At 43.1% G+C, this 27,784-nt stretch overlaps 1 protein-coding gene across 1 annotated transcript; it reads left to right on the forward strand.

Annotated features, from left to right (window-relative positions):
* Positions 1-324: 324 nt before the first annotated feature.
* On the forward strand, positions 325-27,684 carry UTP25 (UTP25 small subunit processor component). Its single transcript, XM_039531423.1, has 12 exons — positions 325-1,023; positions 5,887-5,926; positions 7,696-7,951; positions 8,730-8,936; positions 11,059-11,147; positions 14,073-14,483; positions 16,173-16,392; positions 18,065-18,267; positions 19,576-19,758; positions 21,625-21,737; positions 22,279-22,524; positions 25,988-27,684. Exons 1-12 carry the CDS (start codon positions 920-922, stop codon positions 26,232-26,234), a joined length of 2,319 nt encoding a protein of 772 aa, XP_039387357.1. The 5' UTR covers positions 325-919; the 3' UTR covers positions 26,235-27,684.
* Positions 27,685-27,784: the final 100 nt, after the last annotated feature.

A 27,784-nucleotide genomic window follows, 5' to 3' on the forward strand; every position in this document is an offset into this window, starting at 1 on the left:
AGAACATTTCCACGCTGCCTTTCCCCCGCCCCACAGAACGCAGCCCTGGCTCGCTGAGCGATCTACCTTCCCATTGGCCACACTGGGTGACGTGTTGCTGCCGAACCTCCCTAATAAACAGCCCATTGGTCCATGGTGGCAGCAGGTTCGTCAGTGGCTGCGCTAATGGCCAATCAGCGCTATCCTGGGGTGGGGGTGTGTGTAACTGACCGTGCGGCGCCGGTTGTTCGAACCTGAGCGCTGGGGAAGGGAGCGGGGACCCGGCAGCCCCGGGCGCTCCGGCGAGTGTGGGGCGGGGCGAAGAGCCGGGCACCGCCTCCTGTCGGGGCGGGGGAGGGGTGAAGGAGCGGGCGCTGGTCCCCGCGCAGGCTGGGGGGCGCCTCGGCCCGGTGTACCGACACATTTCAAAACCCTCCCGTTTTGCTACTAGTTGCAGTTTCTGCCGCACAACGTAAGCATCTGGGCTCGGTACACCGGCAGAGCGCCCCCGCCGCTTGCCACCCCAGGCACGCGCTTGGCGTGCTGGGGCCTGGAGCCGCCCCTGGGAAGACAGCACAGGAGCTGCTGTATGGAGCAACTACATTGACTATGTGTTAGCTGCAGGAGAATTACTGAGTCTGAGGAAGAGAGTGTAGAACAGATTAAACATCACGCTGCATGCACCGTGGCTTATACTTAGATACCATGGCGATGGGGCCAGGATGTAAACACCATACAGAGACTCCAGCTGATCTCCAGCTTTCCACGTGCTGCAGCCGAACCTTGCCGGAGGCCCGCCCGGGCAGGGGCCTGAGTCAATCAATCCCCACCCACTTTGGTACCGCCCTTCGGGAGCGATTTGCGCGACAGGGAGGGTTTACGGCTGACCGTAAAGCGCCAGGGAGCGGACCCACGTGGGTGCGGGAAGAACAACATCGCCATGGGGAGAAGGAAGCGCCCCAGGCACCAGCTGGTCGGCAGCTTGAGCAAGAAGCAGAAAAAGCATCTCAAGGAGTTCGGGGAGGCGCATCCGTTCTACGACAAGTGAGCGGGCCCGGGGGCGATGTGAGCTCGTGGCCCCGCTGCCCCCGGGCAGCCCGGCCTGCGCTGGGCTCCTGGCCGCGGGACTCCCCAGAGCCGCCTGTGCGGCTGGGAAACGGCCCCTTCTCCCGTCGGCTTTGCACCCGCTCCGGGAAGAGCCGCGGGCGGGACCTTTAGCCTGATTCTCCCCCGGGCCCGGCGCTGGGCAGCCCATCGCTGGCAGCATAGGGTTTGCCCGGAAAGAGCCGAGGCAGGAATGGGCGGAGGCTGGAAGAGCCGAGCGGCTCCCTCCGCCGAGAAGCGGGAAGTAACGAGGTGTCCGCAGCAGCAGCAGCGATCGCCCCGAGCTTACACTGCACCCGCTGCTCCCGGGAGGGCGGGAGGCGGGCGGAGAGTTGGCAGCCGGGCCCTGGGCTCCCCGGGGACACGGCGGTGCCGGAGGCTGCCGGCCGGCAAGTTGTCGGGGGCGGTGGGGTTGGAAGGGGCCGACTTAAAAAGATCGTGAGTCTCTCTCTGAAAAAAGACTGAAAACCACTGGCCCTGGTTTTTATATGCAGATAAACTGTTGTTGTGGCACAGCTGAGTCGTGGAGTTGTTATAGCACGTGGGGGGTGGGAGGTTCAGAAAGAAAAAGGTTGAGAACCCCTGGTTTAGATCTTCACCTGACAAGTGCCTGTCTATCCAGATGCCATATTATTAAAGCTGCCCCCTCCCCCAGGTAGTACTAAACCTAATTTTTGAGTGTCCTGTGCACAGTAAGAGGCTTGGTGGATTTAATTTAATTTTCTCTTGGGGGGGGACCCCATTCACCCTGGCAGCATCTTAACAAGTGGAAAATTCAAAGTGGGACTTAGCTGCTCAGTGTGAATATTATGAAGTGTCACATGGAGATCAGGAGTCTTAGAAACTTGTGGGGACAGCAGGTTGTGTGGCCAGCTATGCACCTGGGGGATGTGCTGAGGGCTGTTGTTCCCCTAGAACCACCCTTATTCAAGTTAGAGACTGTCCCTTCAAATGTGTGAGACCATGCAAGTCTGACTGGGAGCCCATAATAGATACACCTCTACCCCGATATAACGTGACCTGATATAACACGAATTTGGATATAACGTGGTAAAGCAGCGCTCCGGGGGAGTGGGGCTGCACACTCCGGTGGATCAAAGCAAGTTCGATATAACGCGGTTTCACCTATAACGCAATAAGATTTTTTGGCTCCCAAGGACAGCGTTATATCGGGGTAGAGGTGTATGTTCCTATGATGCTCTACATGCTGTTACTGTCCCATGCAGGGACAGGTATAGTTTGAATGTTTAGTCCAGTTTATGTTGTTACATTGCTGATCAATTAGAAAATGTGCTAGTTTAAAGTTGCGCAATGCTCCCTTATAAGTTTGACAGCTGCCAACTTTGTCCACTGCTTGCAGGAAGAGCAGCCCCTTGGAGCTAGCTGGTAGGGGCTTGGAACCAGGGTGGACTGGCAGCCCCCCTCTCAGCTCCCCTAAGTTTCCAGTGCAGCAGTAGCCCACCAGGCTATCAATTGCTGGGGACTTCAGCTGTCCCTCCCCCCACTGCCCTGTGCTGCTCCTGCCCTCTGCCTTGGAACTGCTCCCAGGAGCCTCCTGCTTGCTGTGCAAAGGGGGAGAAAGAGGGGTGCTAATGTCAGGGTGTCCCTCTCCCGCCGCTCCTGCCCCCCGCTCCTATACCCCCTCTCCACAGAGCAGGGGACACAACAACAGGGCTCAGGACAGACGGAGCTTGCTGGCAGCAGCAGCTGCTGTCTCAACTTGCTGATCTACTTTAAAAGGCAGTGTACTTAGAGTGGGGTCAGTGTACTTAAAGGGGCAATGTAAGTGTCTCTCTGGGCTGGTCTACACTAAGGGGGAAAATCGATATAAGATACTTCGACTTCAGCTACGTTATTCACGTAGCTGAAGTTGCGTATCTTATATCGATCACTTACCCGTCCTCACAGCGCGGGATCGATGTCCGGGGCTCTCCATGTCGACTCCGCCACCGCCGTTCGCGGTGGTGGAGTTCCGGGATCGATAGGAGCGCGTTCGGGGATCGATATATCGCGTCTAGATGAGACGCGATATATCGATCCCTGAAAAATCGATCGCTACCCGCCGATACGGCGGGTAGTGAAGACGTAGCCTCTCTCTCTCAACACAGGGTGTGTGTCTCTGTCTCTCTTGGCCATGCTGTCTCCCCTCCCTCCATTCTTGCTGCCTTGTAGAGTATGAGGTTACATTAACAACGTGTTAACCCTTGAAGGCTCAGCCGAGTGCTAGTTCATCATTTAGCAGCAAGGTGTTCTCTGGGAAATATCCCACCGTCTGACTTCACCACCTCAACCAAGCATCATAGAATATCAGGTTTGGAAGGGACCTCAGGAGGTCAGTTAGTCCAACCCCCTGCTGCTGTGTACAGTATTAAATTGTTTGTTTAAAACTTATACTGTGTATATGTGTGTATATATAATATAGTCTTTTTTGTCTGGCGAAAAAAATTTCCCTGGAACCTCACCCACCCTGTTTACATTAATTCTTATGGGGAAATTGGATTAATAGATTTCATAGAATATCAGGGTTGGAAGGGACCTTAGGAGGTCATCTAGTCCAACCCCCTGCTCAAAGCAGGACCAATCCCCAGACAGATTTTTACCCCAGTTCCCTAAAGGGCCCCTTCAAGGACTGAACTCACAACCCTGGGTTTAGCAGGCCAATGCTCAAACTCTCACCCCAGAGGAGGCTGCATTTAAAAGGTGTTGTGTGTAGTTTGTGGTGGACTTTGAGACTGTGTGGTGAAAAGGGCTCATGCAAATGTAGTATAGTATATTACAGTATTAACTTAGGCTTTGCTTCTTCACAGGTTTGTGAATTGAGCTATCTGGCCAAAGAGTTATGCTTGTGAATTGGAGAAATGAAGCTGCTTTTCCCTTCCTTCCCATATTCATATCCTCCTCCTTCCATTCCCTCTATAATAAGCACTCACTTCTTCCAACTGGCTAGTTAGCATTGAGACAAGAAGGGAAACACTTAACCGCCTCTTAACAGGGCAGGCTGAGGTCGGGCTCAAAGGCTACAGTCCAGAGTCAAATGCATAATGTTGGGGCCTTAGGCTCTTTCAAGTTTTCACAGACTCCTGATGTTAGCTGCACTGTTTTCCTGTCAGCCCATTGTGTTTCCCAGACACTGCTCAGCATTCCATCCCGTTCAAATCCACAAAACCACCTCTTTGAAAGGACTTTACAGATTGGATGGGACATGATTCGCTTAACATCCTTTCACTTAAAGTAGCATTTTTCAGGAACATAACTACAACGTTAAGCGAGGAGTTACTGTACTGTTTGGCTCTCACGTAACCCTACTGATTCATCACATGATTAAATATAAAGATATCCTTCACTGGTATGGAATGGAATTGATAGCCGGTATGTTGTACATTTGGCTTTGTGCTGTACATTAGTTTTTTAAAGAGTAAAAGTGGTTCCCTATTACTTCATTGCTCCTATCTTAGTATTGTAAATGCTAGTTTGCCCCAGTTAACTTTGTTGTATAAACTTGTTTAGCCGAATAATCTTGTAGTAAATTGGTGGCATATTGTTAATGTTTGTTAGGGAATCTGCCTGTCAGAAGCAACAGAGCAGAATGCTTGGTTATTATGGCTTTTATGAGAGACTTAATATAACAGGATCTTACCTCATTCACTGTCAGACTCTGCAACTGCCTCAGATCCTCTCTTTCCCCAGTCAAACCACCACAACAGGTGCTTTGAATTACTTTCCCCTTCTGGGGTCTGGTTCATAAACATCAAATAATAGTTTAACTCCAAGCCAAAATCACCCACATGCATTTTCAAGGCTCAGCAGTCCACTTCAACCCTCCTGGGCTCTTAACTCCCTCAAAGATTTTACTTCTCCCCCTTTTAGATAGATCTAGCCAAATCTTTCTGGCTGGCTGGTATGGAAAGCAGGGTACCCTGTAGATCAGGGATCCCCAGCGTGGTGCCTGCAGGTGGCATGGCGCCCGCCGGGGCATCCAAGTGCGCCTGCGTACTGGCCAGCGGACGAGCATCCGCCGAAATGTCGCCGACAAGCTGCGTCATCCAGAGGTGTCGCCGCTGAAATGCTGCTGATTTTCGGTGGGATTTCGGCGGCGACACCTCTGGATGACGCTACTTATCGATGGCATTTCAGCGGTGACGCCTATTGAGGTTGCCGCTTGTCGGCGGATGCTCATCTGCTTCCACGGTCCTCCATGGCTCGTCGTCTGGTGCCCACCAGACAAAAAAGGTTGGGGACCACTGCTGTAGATGCTTCTCTGCTCCCTTAAAGCATAAATGTGTGTCTTTATCTCTTTTACCCTTGTATCAGGGCACCAGTCCTCAGCTCCCCAGAGCTCTGAGACACTCAGGACTACTCTTAGGTCTTACCTAGCTCCTGGTTGCCCTCCTTCTGAGGGCGGCAGGCTCACTCTTATAGGAAGCCCTACCCCTGGGGTTACCATCAGGGCTTTGGAGCGGAGCGCGGAGCAGTGGAGCTGCAGGTTTTTGCCTGGAGCTAGAGCGGAGCCGGAGCACAGCTCCAAAGCCCTGGTTACCATTATGTGATGTTTGGCACCTGACCCAAACTCATCACCTGGGAGATGGAGTACTAGGCACAGGTGAGGCTGAACCCAGCTCCCCTTAAAGGCTCAGCCCATGCTGTAATATTTAGCTCTTCCTTTAAGTTGGCTTTTAATTACATTAGGACTTATTTTTGGTTCATATTTATTGTTTTCTTTCACTCACCCCACCATTTTGTTATGTTTATGTGGAGAAACTGTCAGATAATTAAGAAAAATAAATGTCAACAATATCTTTTCAGGGTTTCTGGAAGAGAAGAAACAACTGAAATTTGTGAGCTGGTAATACATTATTACTATTTTTATAGCCCTCTTTGTATTGCTGCAGATAGTCATGAAACTAATATGAATTATTAAACAGTATAAAGCTAATTTAGATGCTAAATCTAGATTTTAATTTAAGTAAAAACCTGCTTACAGAATACTGTCAATGAAGTTAAAAAAAATCCATTTGAAAATAGTTTTGTTTGGTTTTAAACATTTCTCTGAAGGGAGAGCCAGGAAGTGAAATTGAATAGAAACTGATGAGTCTCTTTTTGTCACCCGAGCTAAGTGTAGAATTTTTGCATTTCACCTAGCAATAATGGTGAAAAGTAAATTAAACTTTTAAAATGGAGTGTTAATAATAAGTATAATATTAAATCTGAGAGTGTCCCTTGTAACTCTTTATCTTATTAATGCCCATTATGGTGTAGGCAATTTGATTTTCATTCTCCAATTAAACGGTATATTTTCACTGAGTGAAGGAATTTCATTAAAGCTTGTTCCACTTCTCCAGATCTGTCATGCTTTAATGTTGTTTTGGTCTGGAAAAGGGAATCCCCTCCATCATCTCTGTTCAGATGGATGAGGAGGCTTCAAAACTTTAGGGTGGAGATTGGGTTCTTTTGCTAGTTGTTTGTTTCTTCAGTGATGGTTCATATTGTTGTTTACAGTATCTCTGCTGCCCCTCACATAAAGGTGCCAGGAGCTGAAAAGGAAAAATTACTCTCAGCACGAAGCTTGCCAGTGTTCTTGCATAGTAATACTGTGTTTGTAGCGCTGGCTGCAGTGTGAAATTTACTTGCTGTCATAGCTAAACATTGTTGCGCAGAATCATGCTGGGCTGGTATAGCAGACAGCAGCTAGGATGCTGATTGTTGCTTAGAGATTCAGGGTTGGCCTGTCCACCAGGTTCTGTACTCATTATAAGGGACTTTTTGCTGACTTAATCTTTTGGAAACCAAGTTTGCCTTGTTGAAAGACGGATGTTTCTTCAGTGGGAGATGGATCTGAGCGGTGACTTTTTACTGATTACCAAGCGAGCTAAATTGATGCAGATCTCCACTAAGTATCTTCCTATATGGGTTGCTCTCTTGAGTGTCCTGCACCACTTTAATGGAACTCATTGCTTGTGGAGACTACAAACATTCTGACCTCCCTCTGACCATGGTTTGACTGACAGGGTCAAAATCTGTGTTAACTCAATGGGCTTGTCCAGAGTATAGAGTAAGTCAGTACAGAATTAGATGAACTAGATTTCATAGTTAAAAGTCCAGAGATCAAAGTTCTATGTCCTATAAAGCTGAAAACAATATTGCACTGATAAGCTATGCTGTAGATGTCTCTTACTCATAGCAATTTTTGTCTTGAAATTTCTGATGCCAAAACTTTTAACTTCACTTTGAAGTTCTTTTAACCTCAACTGATCACAAGAAGCTGTTCTTGGAGACGGAGGTTTTCAAAACTACCCAGCAGATTTAGCCACACAATTTCTACTGAAATTAACGGGAGTTATGTGGCTAACGCCGCTTTCAGAATCTCAACTGGGAGGCCTAATTTAATTGCGGGCCTTAAGGAGAAGCAATGAAATGATATAGGTCTGTTCAAGAGTAGAATCATGGAATGCAAAACTTAAAATGTGAGACCTTGGGCTGGCCACATGCATTAAATAAAATACTGCTGCTTTATGTATGTATACACACTAATAATTGCTATGCTATTAGGATGAATGCTAATTAACATGCTGAAGGAATAATATGTATGTTCTGGAACGCTATTTTCACATTCAGTCTGAGAATTCTGATCACTCAAGTGCAGAAAGTGATGGAGAGAGTGAAGCAGAACAGGTCTCCGTGTATCACAAGCTACTGGCCACATTCAAGACTGTTCCAGATGCCAACAATGAAGAAGATGACGAAAATGAGTCTGAAGAAGGTGATGAAAGTGATGAGGAAGAAACAGGCAGTGAAGAGTCTCAGGAGGGTGAAGATGGAGATCATACAGCCGGTGGAGAAGATGAGAATGATGTGCAGGACCAGGAAGAAGGTAGTTTTTGTTTGTCAAATGTATGGTAAGAATGGCTGAATCGGCAGGTATAAACAAACTACGACACTCATTAAAGCCTCTGTATCCAAGAGTGGCTGCACTGCGCGCTGGGTTTCTGTTGGCAGGGGTTGAGGGGGGGGCTGCTTTTGTTTTTTGCTGCTCTGGCCCTGAGGCAGTAGGAGCTTCCATGGCTCCTGCAGCTCTATGCTGAAGGGGTAATGGCTAATGGATCTATGTAGCAGGGGATACACCAGCCCTAGGAACCCTCACGCAGCAGGACTCTGCCAAGACAGACAGAGGATGCTCCCCACCTGCACAGCAGGCACAGCTCATTCCCCTCCTCTGCACCTAGTTCTGCTTCTGCCACAGAAGAGAGGGCAGGATTTGCCTCTAGAGGAGAAAATATTTGAAATGGAAGGAAACCTTCTTTACAAGGAGAGAGCCTCGTTTGCAAGGTTGGTTAGCGAAGAATTCTAGTAAAGAGATGGCAGCTTTACAAAATTGTAGCTATTTAAAATAGCATTGTTGTTTGGCAGCTAAAACACCCATCTGCAAAGATATGGTTTATCCCTTGGGCATCAGTGACCATTGTGCAGCAATTGGCATATGAGCCTTTGTTACTGTAAAACACAAACCGGTTCTGGTTTTGGATAGAATATTGGGAAAAATAACCAGTAGCTAAAATAATACCTGGAAGCTAACCAGCAAGAGTCAGGTGTCCATATAGAGTGACTATTTTCGGAGAACGTAATCCATTTCTCTCTTCAATAATTCACAGCTAAAGACACAGCAAAGCAGATGCTTGGCCAGGAGCAGCCCGATGGAGCAGATACCTCTAGTGACCCAAAACATGGAGCAAGTGAAGAGTTCACCGATGTGAAACATGAATCTGAATTTAGCCTGGAAACCAATTTCATGGACGAGGAGAGTGGTGATTACAATGCAGATGAGAGGGAGAGTAGCTCTTCTGTCATGGTTTCAGAAGGTAAAATACACTGTTCGTGTAGTGAGCTCTCTCTAGCGTGGCTTCTGTAGTTTGACAGTTTACACTTGTTTACAATAACCACATGCAGCAAGACTGCAAACTCCTAAAGGCATGCTCTCTAGCCTTTGAATTCTTATGTTACGTTCCCGTTATGAGGACTTGTAAGCCAGTTGTGTCTAGGTAAGCTCACCTGGTAATATGGACAGAGAAATTGTCTTCAGATTCGGGAATCTATTTATTCTCCCATTAACAATGATGTGATTGTGACTCCTGGTAGGAGAGAACAGAGTCTTGAATTTACCCACACGCATACTATGAATGAAAAGCCCATCTCCCAAGCTAACCAAAACAAAACTAGACTGAAGTTTAAGAATATAGACGCTGTCTGTACTCAACTTCTACATTTCAAGAAACGGGCTGAGATTCTTACTCCCGCTGTGGCCCCTCTACACCAAGAAAAAGGGCCAGAATGGTGTAAAGTGCCCTAAAAGCCCTGTATCTAGCTGGAGGAGGATTCACTTGGCACTTGGACTGGCTAAGTTATGACAGGAGCTCTGCAGCCCAGGAATGGTAAGGCACAAAGGTGGCTTCACACCAAAGCCTTCACATCTGTGAGTTCTGTGCTGCGCTTATTAGTGATACAGCTGAGAATCTCTCCCTAAACGTTAAATCAAACTGGGATGTGCCACCCAAACTCCAGTGTTTGAATCACACTGCCGTGCGAAATGCAAATAACGGGGTGCAGTGATGTGTATGGCTTTTCCGTGATAAAGTAACATACTGCACATTGGCATTTGCAGAATTTCTGTTCACGTTTCATGCTATGTGGTTTTGATATTAGATGGCATAATTTAAAAGAGAGAAATTATGTTTGCAGCATCCCTGGTGACACTGGCTTGTCGGCTTACAACAGCAGCTGATATTAAATCTGGGATGCAATTTGGTTATTGTTACATTAGGGTCGATGCATCAAAGGGCTATGCAATGGGAAAAACTGTTCATTCTTGTTACCCTGGGGAATATTGCTTATGTTGTGGGCATTGCATTTTAATAGGAACTACCAGCTTTTCAAATTCATACTTGGCACAGTGGCATTGTTCAGCATATAAACGATGTCTCTTTTCTTTGTGACATTGTGGACTGGAAGCTGCTTTTCAGCCTGTGGTAAAAGAGGCGAACTGGGTCCTCTGGAACGACAGATATGGGTACATCAGTCAGGGAGCAAATTTCTGTCCTTATCCAGCAGTGACTTCCTGAAAATGGTGGTAATCCATTCACTTTCTGTGGGCCAACCAATGCTGGAACCACTATAAAGAGTAACAAATCAGGGAGACTGTCTTACTTTAAAGTAATATTCTCTTCAGTTGCATCACTGGGAAGATATGCACAGCACTGCCACAATTTAGAAAACCCTGTGAGTTTTGAGTGCTGGATAACCTCAAGACATTGGCACTAGGATTCTCTCTACTAGGCATTTTTCCTTATGAAATGAGCAGTCCCATGTGATGCAATTATTATCAGGGCCTGATTTTCAAAAAGCTATGCCTATGATTGTACATGCTGTAGTGTATGGACAGCTACCTGATCTGTTTATGCAATTTCTTGCCTAAATTAATTGAATATCAGGCCTTTAAAGATCTCAGAAGCAGTTTGGGAGCGTGGGAGAGATGAGACTAATCAGAGACTTCACCACCTTTTAGAGAAATAAATAAAAAAATTCTATTTAAAAAAGTTTTTCTCCCATAACTAGAACGGTATTGACATAATTAATCAAAAGCACCCTATCCCAGGCAGAGCTTTCTATGAAAAAGAAAATGGGCTCATTATTTTTCTTGCAAGATGTGAGATACAATGTGATGTGCAACAGTATTGCCCCCTTCACATGTGTCTTGCAGTTGAAGCTTCACGGTTTCCAGCGTGGTGCAATTTTTTAATGTTTTGTTCATATACAGGGTATTTGACATTCTATAGAAGTGAAATGTCTCTTCCCTCCAAGTGCTGTAATATCATTTGCTTTAGCAACTGAGTTACCTGGTTCAAAAATCATGTATGACTCAACTTGCAAATCAGTTCAGAAATTTAATTCCGGTTTTAATAAGAATAGCTTTTGTTTTTTAAATAGATCCATTTAAGCAACATATGAACAAAGAACTGGAAGAAAAAGAAATAGAAAACATTTCAGCACGTTCTAAAAGTACAGTTCAGCTGAAGGTAATGATGTGTTTGTTTCCCTATCATGAGCTTATAAAAGTGCCTGCATTAAATGAAATTGGTGTTTATCTTACATTAGTCCTTTTGTATGCTTTACTATTCCAAAATTCCAGTATCTGCACTGAAATAGATTCTGAATACTTATTACTGTTGGAACTCTTGTCAACATTCAGTCAGACTGCATTGTTGTTTAGATTTTTCTTTTTGCCTAGTTCAAAGCTGGAGTCAAAATTTAAGCTCAGATCTTCAACTGGAGTAATTGGGAGCCACTGAGCATCTGGCCTTTATGATCTAATCTGCACTATTGAAATTAGTAGACATTTTGTTGTTGACGGTTGGTAGGATTAGTCCCGCAAGGCCTGATTCTGAGAGGAGGCAAGCACCTCCTGTGATATGCTGGGCACCTGAACACTTCTTGTTACCACAGGGATCATTCATCCAGTCAGACACCTTGATGTTACTTCATAGATTTAATACCAGAAGGGACCATCTAGTCTGATCTCCTGAAAACTTGGACTTGTTCAGGATTTGAATCTGGGATCTCTTGCATCTAAAGCAAGACTCCTACCCTACACCAACAAGCCACACTTAATAGATCTGCTCTTCAATCTACTTGTTCAAATACAGTCATTTGTCACTAAGGTTCTGTTTTCGGGGGAGGGGGGGGGCGGTGAATTAAAGATGCCCAGCACAAGTAACATCTTGGATAAATTATCCAAGAGGTAACCTGCAGCTGTCAACTCTGTCCTCCCAGTAGTTTTAGAAAACCTGGTAATGAATAGGAATCAAAGCTGGATAGATGGAAAATACTTTTAGAAAATGAATATCATTTTTTATTACTTGGATTGCCATAGCATTCAAAATGTGCTAGATACTTTCCAAACATAGATACAGTCCTTGCCTAGAAGGGTATGCAATCTATTTTAGATTCTAATTTGATGGTCCTTCTCATTTGTCATCTTGCTCAACAATTTACATTAGTTTTGTATTCCTAGTAGTGACTAACTACTAGTCCTAAAATGAACCACATGAGATACGTCTTGATATTCATGTCATAGGACTACTGTATCCTATTACTCATTTCCATGACATGCTACTTCTAGTGGCATGTAGATTACATCACCATGAAAACATATATACACAGAGAGAGAGAGAGCACACAGTTATTCAACACGAGGGTAGATTGATTTTTAAATCACTGATTTTAATCAATAAGCAAGAAATCTTGGTTTGAATAATCAATTTTAATCTTGTTTTGCATTGATTCTCATGAATTGGTATAATTTGATACCTTTTTTTGGTAGTAAAAGAATATACCCTATACACATTTATTTAAGCAATTACATAGCTTAACATATCTGAATAGATTCTTAATTTTTACATTTTTATTATGTTAGAAAGTGGTGAATGATGAATTTCATATTCAGTAGATCAATTTTTTTTATTCATGATTTGTGTCAAGCTGCATTTGAATGGAAATTGGAATTTAGTTTAAAAATCTACAAAACAGTATTTTAAAATTGTTTTTTTAGTTAAGTAATTAAAACTACCTGAAAAGTTCTAGATGCATAAATTAAAAAAACTAAGTTTATCAAAATGTTTTGCATTTTAAAACTACCTGATTTAGTAAACAAAAGAAGTATATCTGTAGTTAATGAATTGAACTGACTATTTCTGGTTACCATATCCTTCACAACTTTAGAATTAATAGATAGCCATTCGCACCTCATTTTTTATTCATATTCTGCTTTTTCTAGTTTAATAAACTGAAATAAAGAAAATATTCTCTCTGCACTTGCAAAAATTGGACTGAGCATTTTGTCAAACTGTCGTTCAGGTGCTTAGACAGGATCACCAGATCAGTGTCTTTTAAACTTTGGCAACAAAAAATATTTGAATATTATTTTTTCTTTAATTTAAATTATTGTAATAGATTATAGTAAATTTAGGTTGTAACATAAATTGTCATAATTTCAAATAGGTTTCTTATACAGAAAAATTACTTAATTTGCATTAAAAATCCAATTTCCTTCTTTGTTTCTTTAAATCGTGTATTTTTATCCACCTAATAACACTGGCTTACCCTCATTTAGGCTGGAGTCTGATGTTTAATTAGAATCTTACAGTAGGCCATGATTTTATTTGTTGAAGGGTGGCCGTAGGTAAAGACAGAGGTGAAATGTAAACTGATGCATGATGTACGTTGGTAAATTGGGTGCACATGAGAACAAAGAAGGGTGTAACTTACATGGTGAGAGGCTAGAAGAAGCTGGTTAACTTGCCCCTGCTAATTGCTTCCTTTATTGCACCCATCACTTCTGGCCTTTCAAAATGTAAATCACACTAGCTTATGCTTCCTGGTTAAACTCTCTAAGACACAGCAACTAACATGTAATTTATATCACCTCTGAATTTGGTCCTTGATCTTAAAAAAGTGCTTACATGAATTATCTTATTTTTCTTATGGTAAAGAAAGTAAATGGTATGTTTACACTATTGAGACTATATCAGCATTGCTGTGTTGGCATAGCCCCATAGTACATGCAGACTACACTGACAGAAGGAGTTTTCTTGCAAATATAGGAACACCACTTCCCCAAGCAAAGTTGGCTGTGTTGATGGAAATCCACTTCCATCAGCATAAGCTACATCTACACAGAGGGTTTTGTTGGCATAGCTACATTGGTCAGAGGTGTGGGTTTTTTCACCCCCAACCCAAGTAGCTTTGCTAATAAAACCTTTTAATGAGACTAAGCCTGAGAGATTGTGCGTGTTGAAGGAAGAATGGTTTTTAATTTGTATCAAGTTTGAGAGGCTAGTGTTTCATATATGTTGTTAAAATAACCGCTATATCAATGTATAATTTTAGCTGTATGGTGCTAAGTAATATCATGTTTGATTTTCTTTTTCTTTCTTTTTTCCCAGTGGCCAACGTTGGGCCAGTTAGTTTTTTCTTCTTCGTTACAGCAGCCGAGAACTTTTAAGCCAGATAAAGAAGCTGATTTGAAACAGCTTCATCTTCACAGGACGTTAGAATCCACCTGGCCAAAAGTGAACAGCCAGTTCTTATCCACACTGACTAAACAGAACAAACACCCGTTTACCCTGTTACAAAAGGAACTCTTTTGTATTATGAATCGGTACAAGGACTTGTTCTACCCGGAAAGAACTGCTTTAGGGAATGGGGAAGAAGTTCGTCATGCTTACTGTCTGCATGCAGTGAATCACGTCCTGAAGGCAAATGCCCAGGTTCTCAGCAATAATGCCAAACGAAGAGATCAGAAGCCAACAGTTGATAATGATGATTTCAGGGACCAAGGACTCACTAGACCTAAGGTGGGAGGACTCCATTAGCATAATCTTTTGCTGGGTAATTGACCCTGCCATGCAATTGTCATAGTAGTTTATCCTGGCATCATCCACTAGCTCTTTATATCTTGTGACACGTTCCCAATTTTTGTCTTTTCACACTGGCTGATCGTGTTGGCTTGAAGCTGTCTGTAAGCAGCAAGGGCAAATAGCCCTTCTCCCAGCCTAACTTCAGTTTGCACGTTTTGCAGGCAGACTAATTCCAGGAGACCTGCTCTGTTGGAAGAGTTTTTCTAGTGCTGTAACAGATTGATGTGTGTCTCCTTCCTTGTTCTTAATCTATTCCTGCTACACTAGCAAATAAAGAGCCTCCATATCTCCTTTTAAAACTTACACTGTTGCTGCAGTTGGAGGTCAACATCTACACAGACTGCCCCAGAAAATCACTTGCTGCCCGTAGGACCAGTGGAGATGGTTCTGTGTAGTCACTACTCTTCAGCCAAAGCCTTGTGAGTTCCCACTCCCTTCCCCCACATTTCTCAAGGGCTGCTGTCATTGTGGGTCACGCTTTGCTTCAGAATTCTTTGTATCTGGTGCAGCATAACTTGGGACCAGAATTCCTCTGCTATTATTACATAACTCTGTTGCTTTGTCAACTAAAAATCAGCTGGGATCTATCTCTATTGGCCCTCGGGGATCCAGTCCCTTCACATTCTGATAAGGCCACTTTTCCCTTTCATTGGTGATGAGGCCCAGATTAGAGCTGTCCTGCAATCAAATTATGTTCTTGATAGGGAACATGTCACTAAGCCACCATAAACTGATTGATGGACAGCTGGATTCAGCTTGCACTGATTTGTCACTAGAAGTGTAAGTGGCCTGGTTTAAAAGTTCCAGTGTTGGATGGTCACGGTACATTGTGGACTGATCACCTTTTAAAAACACCTGGTTTGGGTTTTTTTCTTCTATCAGTTTATTTAGATATTAATATTTAGGTATTTTGAGGGTTTTTTTAACTAGAATCAAACTTAGATCCAAATACAGCACCAAGTCCAAGCTTGTGTAGAGGCTACTCCAGCCATTTGTGTGCGGGGCTTTGCTGGCTTGTGTGGGAAGAATAGAAGGATCTTCAGAGTGGCAAGTCATCTGGTGCCAGTGGCCCTTGTCTTTTCCATGCCCTGCATGCTATTGACCAGAGTGCCCTTTGCAGAGCTGAGCTCCAGGCCACGGTTGGGGGTAAGCACCCGGGCATCCAGCCCCATCCGTTGTACAGCAGAACTTCACAGGTTCCACTTCCAACAGTTCCTCTTTGCCCACAGGAAAGGGGGCTACATTTACTCATTGCATTTCCAGTTCCAGCTGAGTCACTTATAGCTGACTCGCAATAAGGTGTTTGGAAGCCGGCAGCTAAGGCCTGTTTTAGTGGAAGTGCATTTTGAAGCACTTCACTGAGCCAGCTTCAGGACCCAATCATATCTGTTCAGTCAGGCTTTCATCACTCAGGCACAACCCTCTAGCTTGGAATTTGTTTGCAAGGGACCTATATTTCCTTTACTCCAGATGGCACAGTAATGGGTACTATGTGTAATAATAAATAAAATTCAGGCCTCTTTGTATTTTTTGTGCTTCATGGGGTGATGTGCATCCCCTTCTTCTCTAGGGAAGACATTGTTACTGAGCGACGTTATCCTTTTGTAATTGTGTTGGTCCATACAGGTGCTGATAGTGGTGCCCTTCCGTGAATCTGCCTTACGGGTGGTGCAGATTTTCATCAGCCTCCTTGAGTCAGGGAGTAAAAAACAAATAGATGTAAGTAACAAAAAGCGCTTCAAAGGGGAGTTTGGTTCTGATCCAGATGAGAAACCTCCCAACCTGAAAAGACCTGAAGATTATGAAGCTGTGTTTGCAGGCAACATCGATGACCATTTCAGGATAGGTAATAAAATCAATATTTTATCAATATTTTAGTTCTAAAAATTAAAGAGCAAGGATACAGTTTTCCTAAATGACTTAGGAGCCTAATTTCTGTTGACTTCCAATGAAACGTAGGCTTCTAAGTGCCTAAATCACTCTTGAAAATGCAGTTTAGGTACTCTTGAAAATTTCATCCCAGGTCGAGATTCTTTTTTGGTAAAGTAACATTATGAAATCTTTTTCTGCTTCTTGGTTAAGATCAAGTTTAATATAATTTTAAAACCCAGTGTATCTTTTATGAGAGCTGGGGAGAATCCGCATTGCAATTGAGAAAAGATGGACTTGGTTTAATGGCTTCCACCTCGAATGACTGTAGTTTCTCCTGATTATGTTTTTAAAGCAGTTTGTTTGCACTGAAGTTATTAATCAGTAATGGCCTGAGGAAAATTAGAAATTCTGTAATGAGCAAAGCAATTTTTGACTATATTGCATATGTTTTCCAGCAGAGTTTTCATGCATGCAAAGGATGGGCAGTGAGTATGAATACTAGTTGAGCAGAAAATGTCAAGACTGTTTAATAAATTGAAATTTCACACTGGCTTGGTATGCAGAGAATTAGCTTGTAGCTTGATGCCATGAGGAGTAGATGGTTGTTCAAACTTATCTAGACAGAGAAGAAGAGGCTCTTAAAATTATTGTCCCTTGGAAGATAAATTGGCCTTCAAAGATATTTTATAATGTTGTGGGAAATGTAAGCATTTTCCCCCCTTCACCAGTGAATAGCTGTGATTTACTGAGTTACACTGCTTTCTGCAGCAAAATCACTCTCTTCAGCATCCCATCCCATGCAAAAACCTGTCTGATTCACCTACTACTGTGAGGAGAGGAAATCGTCATCTGTCATCTTGCAGCAGCATTATGATGGCATCACCACCATGTTTTCCAGGCACTAAAATGCATTTTAAACTCTACTAGTTCATTATTTTTTCTTTTAATTAAAAAAAAATTGTCAATGTTTTTGTTACATTAAAGTGTAACTCTGTCTGGTGTGTTTATGCCCTCTGGTAGTTTATTTCATTGGCTTGATTTCCAGTGAGGAGTTTTTAAAATTATTTTTATTTAACCAAAACATACAAAAGATGAAACCCTGGCCCTGTTGAACAGTGGGAGTTTTGCCGCTAAGTCAGGAATTCTACCCAAAGTTTCTAACTTGGGCACAGAAAGCTGTGGGCCCAAATGCTGTCAATGATGTAGTCATGACCTGGATAACTAACTCATTTTGTACACAAGAAACATTACCTAGTTCAGCCCAGCGTGCCTGATGTATCCTGCTAGTGTAGAACCAGTGTCCATAAAAGTTACTCCAAACTGGCACTGATGGAATTGAGAGCAGAATGGGTCATCCTGCCTTTATGAAGGAGGGGAGTGTTGCGTTTTAGTAACCTATGGATCTCTGAATGGTATTGATATCTTTTTAAAGGTGCTCCATGCAGTCCTCCTTGGACAGAGTAAGATAATGATTGCAACAAGATTTAAAGGAGAAGGATATAAACTGTGGGGGTAGGGGAGAAGGAGAGGGAATTGTGTGGGTTTTTTTTCATTGCGTGAACCTTTGGGGTGGGGGGAAAGGAAGTACAGTGATCAAAAAGTCAAACATACCAAGAAACTACTGCTGTTTGTTTTTTATTGCACAGGGGTTGCTATTCTTCAAAAGAGTATGCGATTATATGCACCATTTTACTCTTCTGATATCATCATTGCCTCTCCCCTTGGCTTGAGGACCATTATTGGGGCAGAGGGGGAGAAGAAGAGAGATTTTGATTTCCTCTCATCGATAGAAATTCTTATAATTGATCAAGCAGATGTTTACCTGATGCAGAATTGGGAGCATATTCTGGTAGGTTTTTTTCACCCCATATTACTTTATTTGTTTGACATGCTATATTATGTCTAACTGGTGGTATAATTCATCCCTAGCAATAAACTCTGTCAAATTTTCATTCTCTCTCTCTCTGTGCCTTCCACTTAATAATGTTTCATCTCACTAATATTTTCCCATTATAAAAGTAATCTTGTCCTGGAATGACAGATGTATGCTGAAGTGTGTTAGGCCTATGACACTCCTTAGATTTCAGTAATACTCAGCACTTTTACTCTGTAGGTCTCAGTATTTGGCATTTCTTTAGCACATTTTATCTAAAGTTCTGTGAAGACTTTCACAACTGTTGATTAAATCTTGGAACAAGCCTATGAGGAAGATAACAGGGATTGCTTCACTCATTTCTGAGAGGGAACATAGCAGCTGTATGACAGCTTACAATAACATTATACAACATTTCAGGTCAGAAAATGAAGTAGAATACTGTATCTGATTGTAACTATGTGTAGAACTTGGGAAGGAAGTTGCTTTCTGCCTGCCTTGGAGTTTGGCTTAGGTTGGTTAGCATCCTGACAGTTGCCGAATTTAGGTAATTTATAAACACTCTTTGAATTACTACTTAAAATCTAAGCTCTGTATCTTTCAGGAAAAAAAATACATTGTTCAGTGTATTAAACCAAAGCAGATTTCCATGAGACTGCTGGATTGAAACACCCTACTAAGGTGCCCAGGTATAAATTCCTGTTAACGGTGCTTTCAAAAGTGAGCTTGGAGAGTGTCTTTTTTTTTTTATGTAACCTGTCCCACGGGGGAAAAAAGCATAAAACTGAATATTAACAAAAATGCATTCATTGATACCAATCCAGAAGTTTCTCTGAGTGAAATTCACTGATGTGGCACAGAAGCCTGGTGCTGTCTTCTCTCCAGAGGGATGAATTCACCATCTGTGTTCATAACTCTCACTGAGTGCTATGCGGGTTCCACTTTGGCTTTATTGATTAGGTCTAGAGTTTCTGGAACTGGCCCCACATGGGGAAGAAATCAGGAGCTGGGGCCATACCAAGATTGAAATCTACCTCACTTTAAGCTTCTAAAGTCTGAGGAGCTAATGAATTTTAATTAGGTCCTGTAGAAAGAAATGTAGTAAATTACTGTTCATCTGATGAGTGAGCAGGATCCAGAAAGCTGTGTTTTGGGAGCCTGCTAGTCTGTTATGTTGCGGGCTGACTTGTTCATTTCCACTCACTTTCACAGTGCAGTTAACTTACTTGTCAAGTGTGTGTTCGTGGTCTAAGGTTACATACATCTGTTTCTCTCTGTTTAAAGCACCTGATGAACCACCTCAACCTCCTTTCTTTGGCGTCCCATGGTGTAGATTTTTCACGAGTGCGCATGCAGAATCTGAATAACTGGTCAAAGTATTATCGTCAAACGCTACTGTTTAGTGCTCTTCAAGATCCCCAGATTAACTCTATCTTCAATAAAAACTGCTTCAATTACAGAGGGCAGGTGAGTTCACGGACAGGCCGATAACTATCTTAGATTTTGGAGGTAACGGGGTAACAGGATCAGTTGCTGCCTACGTGTCCTCTTGTGGCAGGAGTGGCTTTGCTGCACCCTACCTCAGTTTCCCCTCTTGATTCCTCAATAACTCTAATTCCCCCCCCCCCCCACACACACACACACACACCACCAAGCACCTTTAATGAGTCTTGTGGCAGCCCTTCTTTGGGTTTGGTTTTAGTAACATAAAGTTCAAAATAAACACAAGTTCTTCTACCCCATCTTAAGCTGGGCCCAGCCCCTCATCCCTGATGGTTCTCTGTGCCTCTGGAGAAGACACAAGGTTGATCCTGCCTTCTTTGTCTTCTCTCCAAAAGGAAAACTAAACCTACAGCTGGGAGTTTCTGCTGAACCTCAACTCCCTTCCTTATGGACCACTGCAGGAGACTCTCTCATCTTGCAGCTTCACTCTGCAGACCGTCCCCCAAGCCTCTTTGGCTATCCATGGGCCTTTGTTTTTCTGGCCTCCTTAGAGGCCAGGCCCTGGAGGCCTGGTTTAGTCACGTGTCTGTCGGTCAGGTGACAGTTCAGTTTCTTCATTGTGGAGGCCAATAATCTGCCATCACAGTGGACTGTGACCTGTCTCCCTTTAGAAGGGCCAGCCATCCTCTGACAAGATGCCATGTTAATCTTCAACATGAAGAAACAGCAATAGAAATTCTTATTGTTTGTGCATGTGCCAATAGTTCATATAGCACACATCAGTTTTTAATCTACACGACAATGCAGCCTGCGTTAAGAACTATCTCTAATGGCAAACTGTTACCTTAAGCAACCATTCTTATCCCCAGAGATTCCATTGCAATTTTATTTGATCTATTAGATTTTTTTTTTTATTTAATGAGTTTATTATGGCAGTGCCTACGAGCCAGCCAAGAAAGGACCCTATTGTGTGTGTGTAGGTCAGACTAGAAGATCATAGTGGTCCCTTCTCACCTTAAAGTCTATGAATGCTAGGCACTGTGCAAACAGAGTCATTACACAGATTCCTGATGTGACAAAGTTTCAGGTCAAATTTTAGGGATTGGTTTTGTATTGAATCTTATACACCTTGCTATTAGAGTTTTTGGGTTTTTTGGGGGGGTGTGTGTGTTTCAGTGGAATTTTTGTTTACAAGTTACATTCCCTCTAACTTGCTTGCAAGCCGAACACTGCAGCATTATACTAATCCATGAGAATCAGAAAGTGAAAATGACCAGACAGGTTTCATTGTCCAAGATGAGCAAAAGGCATACAGAAAGCAGTGAGTTAGTTTCCACTCCCATATCCTCCTAGGACAGTGGTTTCCAAACTTGCTCCGCCGCTTGTGCAGGGAAAGCCCCTGGCGGTCCGGGCTGGTTTGTTTACCTGCCGCGTCCACAGGTTCGGCCGATTGTGGCACCCAGCGGCTGCGGTTTGCTGCTCCAGGCCAATGGGAGCCGCTGGAAGCAGTGGCCAGTACGTCCCTCAGCCCGCACCACTTCCAGCAGCTCCCATTGGCCTGGAGCAGTGAACTGCAGCCATTGGGCGCTGCCATTGGCCAAACCTGCGGACACAGCAGGTACACAAACTGGCCCGGCGTGCCAGGGGCTTTCCCTGCACAAGTGGCAGAACACATTTGGGAACCACTGTCATAAAAGCATGGCATGTATAGTTACTCAGATACCGTGTGGAAGTAGTGCTGGCAGTAGTTCTCTGGTGACTTGTTCAAAACAGCCTCGTTTGTTGCCTGAAGGAGTATGTCATTAACTGAAAACTGATTAGAATGTGAAGGCTTTTTAAATGCCATTTATGTTTCACTGCTTCTCTAACTGTTTGACTTATCTCCTGCAGGTAGCCGTAAGGAACGTACCCTTGATTGGCTCCATTAGCCGTGTTGTGGTACAACTTCCTCATGTCTTCCGAAGGCTGGCAGCTGAAAGTTCTGTTTCTGTAATAGATGCAAGGTAATCTGTCACCCAAACCATTCTGCTATGCCCCAGTGCCTGCAGCTTCAAATGTTGTGCTTAGTCCAGTATAGTGCACTCTGTGCCCCACAGGACTGCTGTGCCTAAAAATAATGAGATAGTAAATAGTAATATGTGCTCTTATTGCTCATCAGATGTGGGTTAGACACTGCACAGTCAAATAAATGAACTGGTACTTTCCTCTCCCCTAGTCCTCTCTCCCCCTATTATTATTATTATTATTTTTTTTAAAAAAAGATTACAGTCAACATCATAGAATCCTTGCACTGATGTACCTTTGTGTTTAGCCCTTCTCAAGTCTGGAAACCTTGGTCAGTTTAAAGATTTTCTTGACTGTGACACAGAATAATGATGTTTGGAGGTTATGTGGGGTTTATTGGGGGGAGGGGGTTGATGTGGTTCTTTTTTGTTTGTTTTGTAAGGGTTCTCCCCCCCTTCCCATTCTTAAGAAGGCTCATTTACATGTTGGAAAGATGCATATTGACTCAGGATAATATTTGTGTGCATTTTCTTAACCCAGGTTTCAGTTCTTCATTGACAAAGTTTTGCCTGAGTATCGTGATGCAATCATGTCACATACACTCATTTACATTCCATCATATTTCGACTATGTGCGTCTTCGAAATTACTTCAAGAAGGAAGAGCTGAATTTTACACACATCTGTGAATACACCAAAAAATCTGGTATCTCTAGAGCAAGACAATTCTTCCTCAAAGGAGAGAAGCAGTTCTTAATTTTCACTGAACGCTTCCACTTTTACAAAAGGTAAGCCCTGGGCCAGATTTTGCTTTGAGAGGCACATATGGAAATCTGAAGGCAAAGTCTGGCCCCATGGGAGCATGCTAGCCTCATACTAGCAGTAACAGGTGGGTGGTAGGGGTCTGGTTCATGTAACCCGTTGGGGGAATCCTTCTGAGATTGACGTAGGAGCCTCATGAAATATTAACACAAACAAAAATTGCAAGTATCCCCCTAAATATTTAATAATACATTAAATACCATATAGGGCTCTGTCATAGGTTTTCTCCCCCACTTGGAGCTGTTGGGTTCCAAGATGGGGACCTGCATGGACTTCTCTAAACTAAAATCCTAGTTTAGATCTACTACGCTGCCACCAGCTAGGTTTTTAAGTGTCTAGCACACTCCCTGTTCCCCCTGAACTTTCCCTGGGGAGCACAGATCCAACCACCTTGAATCTCAGCACAAAGGGAAGCAGCCCACTTCCCCCCTCCCTCTCTCCTAGCCACTCTGGAGAGATACACACCGATTCAACTCTGTGAATCAACCTCAGGAGGAACTCACTTTTCCCCCCTCCCCTTCCCTTGAATCTCCACACGAGAAGGAATTAACCAAGTCCAAAGAAAAGAAAAGAATTTATTAAAAGAACAAAAAGAAAGTACACTATTTCTGTAATACCAGGATAGAACAATACACAGAGTCTAAATTATAAACCTGGAGAGAACTCCCCCTCCCTCTTTCTTTCTCAGTAAAAGCAAAGTACAGCAATAGAAATAAAGAGATTCCTTTAGCAAAACACACAATTGCCAATACAGAAATAAAAGTAAAAAAAATACTAGTTCGCCTTTCTAATACTCACTAGACTGAATAGATGAAAAATACTGCAGAAACCTGGGAGGACTTGATTAAGATGTCTGGACTCCCTTAACTCCCAAGAGAGACTCAAACAAAGGACACAGGAAAAAAAACTTCCCTCCACAGGGATTTTAAATTATCTTGTCCCTGATTGGTCCTCTGGTCAGGTGTTCACAGGCAGAAAAAAAAAACCTTAACCCTGAACTAACTGTTTATGACAGGCTCAATGCTGGGAGTTGGTAAACGCACCCAACTCCCACTGACGTCTGCAGGGACTCAACACCATCCAGAATTGGCCTAATAGTACCTTTCATCACAGTCTGCATCTGCGTTGGGATAATTCCTTTCACCTCTGGAAAGGAACTTGGAATTTGTTCCGTGACAGCAGCACCACTAAGAGAATTTTTAGGGGGCCATAATAAGTTTTCTACTTGAAACCGTTTGTGGAATTTAATTAGGCAACCTGAAATTACAAAAGTGGGATTCTGCTAGGAGCCCAGAGGCTGATGAAACTGACCTTGCGTAAAAGTTATAGGATCCTTATTGAGCACATGTCAGGGTCAGGGTCTCTGCTAAGTTACATTCAGAAGAGCACCTACAGCTGCTCAGTGCTCCCCAGCACTGCCTCAGGAAGAATGTTCCCACATTAATCTCCAGTATCTGTACAGCAGGATGTGTAGACTAGCTTGAAAATCTCATCTTAAAAAAAAAAAAAAAAATACAAGCTGTGAAAACATAAGGTTTATGCCCGTAAATTGACCTGGAACACTCACATCCTGTGTCCTTTGAATTTTACAGTATTGCAGAGCCATCTCTTCAGCATCCATCAGCTGAGTATAAGGGTCTTGCTATTTTGAGTAATACAGATCATCCAGCAGACTGTGTTGGGTTTTTTGTTGTTGGTTTGAGCATTCTCTCTCTCTCTCCCCTCCCACCAACTTTAGCCTTCTTGCCCCTTTAGAATATAGTGTTTCTGGTTAAACCCATATTCTAAGTAACTCTTGAAATGGTGATACTTGGCATTTTAGGGGCCAAAGTGAACAGAGGTGGAGTTGACTTACGTCAAGGTCAGAATTTGGTCCTGCATCTTTAAAGTGCTTTGCAACTATTCACTCATTCTCCATAAGTTCCCTGTGTGGCAGAGAGAGAACGATTATTTACATGTTGCGCATTTGGGAAACTGAAGCAGGGAGGTTAAAGGACTTGCCCAAGGCCCCCTGAAGGAAATTGTAGCAGAGGTTTAGAACTCTGGAGTTTCCAGTTCTCAAGTCCTCTGTTGGGTGCAATAAACCATATCGTGACTCTTACAGCATGTAGATTGCTTAGGCTGGCAGTGTGACAGCTTCCCAGAGTGACTCTTTCTGGGTTTTAATATATACACTTGGGTATTTCAGTTGGTTTCTTCTCCCTTCCTCTCCACTGTAGTCTAGGAAAAAGCATTAAAACTAAGTTAATGCTGTATTTTAAAGAAGGGGGGGAAAAAGTCCAGATGTGTAAGTGACAAATCAAGGCCATTCAGAAAACATGCTTTGTCCTGACTACAGCTGATCAGGTTTTTTTTGATGGAATAGTTTTCTGTTGACAAATGCTATTTAGTCTAAACCTTCCTGTGCAACATTTGATATCAATTTTGATGAAATTTTCAATGGAAAAAGTAAAAACGTTTTCCATTAATTTCATTTAACTTTCATTGTATTGAAATATGTAATACATTTATTATTACATATATTTTATTACATACATAACTGCATAATTTTGATCAAAATAAAACATTTTGATGATTCTGAATCAGTTTTAATTTTCTTTTTGCATGACATTTCGGTTATTCGTTCTGATTCAGAAAAAATCTTTTTTTGAAATGTTGGAATTTTCTGTGGAACAGAAATCCCAGTTCTTAACCAGGTTTTGCTCTGACTAGCACACACATAAGATTGTTCCAAGATTTCAACAGTCTTTTGGATGTTGTTACATCCTTGGATGTAGTGAAAGCATTTTAAGCGATCAGACACTTAAACTAGTCTACATTATACTCCTCTGGTAATTCCTAATGTATTGCAAAGTGGGATTTGGATTTTCTTTCAGTGATGCGTGTGTGTGTGTGTATGTGAGGGGAGACAGAGCCAAAAAAATCTATTATCTAAATGTAGGCCCGTAGCCAGAACAGGGATCTATATGAGTGGATTTGTACAACCCCATTGAATTCAATTGCACTGGTTTAATTTGGACACCACTGGTGCATACTGCCCACGTGAATCCTGTTGCAGTACCAGGGCCTTAGTTTGACCAAGTTTTACTGTGTTAGGATTAAATCCAAAGAGTTCGAGTTCAGTGGGAGTTGATGGTGCCCAGCACTCTTCAGGAGGTGCCCAGTACCTAGCAGGATTAAACTCTTCATTCTGCTTCTGTTTAAGTCAATGGCAAGACTCCCAGACATCAGTGGATGTAGCGTCGGACTTGCAGAGCTCAATGATGGAAGAGGCTGACTGCACTTAACTCCAATTGAAGTCAGGGAACTGGGAGAGCTCAGGGACTCAAGGGATATGTAACTTTCATCGGTGGGCAGTGTAAATGGAGAGTTCCTGAAGTCAGATTGCAGAATACAATGTTGTGACCATGGTGTTTTTCTCTAATGCAGATACCTAATAAAGGGCATCAGAAACCTCATTTTCTATGAGTTACCGACCTACCCCCATTTCTACAGTGAGGTTTGTAATATGCTGATGGCCACAGCCAGTGGAGAGGAAGCTACTTGGACTTGTACCGTTCTCTATTCAAAGTATGATGCTCAGAAGTTGGCTGCTGTGGTCGGTGTAGATCGTGCTGCTCAAATGCTGCAGTCTGAAAAAAACGTGCACCTTTTTGTTACTGGAGAAAATGAATGAACAAAGTCATGGACCGAGACTCTTGTTGTATGGACTTGGATCTTTTTGTCTAACATGCACGTTGATGCTGTTTTTTAAATAAGTGTTTGGGGGAGGAGAAGATGTATCAAAAATATTTTGTTGGAATTTGTTTTACAGGGTTAATTTGTATATTTAAATACTCCCACTTATGCCAATGAGGGAAGTAAAAGGTGCCATTTAAGCAAAGCACATGTGCTGCTTCTTTTGTGTAAGTGAACAAGCTTAGAAAAAAATTAGACTTTTCTGGCTACCTTACCCCCCTCCCCCCATGCACTATCTGCATCCTGGAAAATATTTAGTAAATAGTTGTGGGGTGAAAAATGCCTTGTCATTAGACGATGGCACTCCCTCTCCCCCGTTCTCTGTCATCAGAAGTTCCCTATGTTCCTTCATCAAATGCAACTTTCTGCTGACTCGTTCAGGGGGAAATTCTTCCAGATGTTGAGAGTGTGTTCATGCAAGGCATTCTGCATTACTTATACCCACGTTGCCCCTCAGTTGAGGGGAGGGCATAGGCAGAGCCATTAAACGGGGGCCCGTGTAACTCCAGCATGTCATTGAGCGAGTAGCTGAAAACACCGTGTCTTGGCCTTTTGAGAACAATTTGGGGTAGGAGTTAATGTTTCTGCACTCATACCTATTAAATGGCCCAAAGTTCACCACATTCCATCCTTACAATGCTAATTTCAGTCCTGATGCTTGTTTAAGTTTTATTAAGCTATACTTTCAAAGCTAAATGCACACCATTGTGCTTTTCTGCACACTTACCTTATGTGTGCAGCTCCCCAGTGTGCACACCTAGTTACAGGATCAACAAAACAGAGGCGTAGACTGCTGAAAACGAATCCAAACTCTTCATAGACAGTTTGCAAAATTACTTTGGGTATGTCTACACTGCAAAGAAATACCTGCAGCTGGCCCATGCCTGCTGACTCAGGCTGCGGGGCTGTTTCATTGCTGAGTGGACTTCGGTCTTGGGCTGGAGCCTGAGCTCTGTGACCCTCCCAGCCTGAGCCTGGAAGTCTACCCAGCAGTGAAATAGCCCTGCAGCCCAAGCCCATGAGCCGGAGTCAGCTGGAATGGGCCAGCTATGGGTTTTTTGTTGCTGTGTAGACATGTCCTTTATGAGTTTCTGAATACCTTGAAGTCCATGATCTCACTCCAAAGCCCTCATTGTCTGTGGAGAGCTAAGTAGTCATACAGTGCAGCCTCTCCTCTTTGTTTCCAGGAATTGTCATTAAAGTAAGCCAAAAATATAAAATATACTTTCCTAATGTTACTTTTCCATATAAGCAATTGTAGTTGCCAGAGGGATATTATCTGATTGTGGATGGAAGGGCTGGTGGTCTGTGAGATCCAAAGTGGGAAGGGAAATGCCCTCAAGCCATCTAAGGTATGGTCCATGCTGTAATAAAGTTTAAAGAATTTCTCTCCTTTCCCTGATCCTTAATTAAACAGAGTTGCTACAGGCTAATATATAATGTTTTCATAGCCTATGAGGGTTGGAAGGGACCTCAGGAGGTCATCTA

The sequence above is a fragment of the Mauremys reevesii genome, linkage group 3 (assembly GCF_016161935.1).
Source record: "Mauremys reevesii isolate NIE-2019 linkage group 3, ASM1616193v1, whole genome shotgun sequence".
NCBI lineage: Eukaryota > Metazoa > Chordata > Testudines > Geoemydidae > Mauremys > Mauremys reevesii.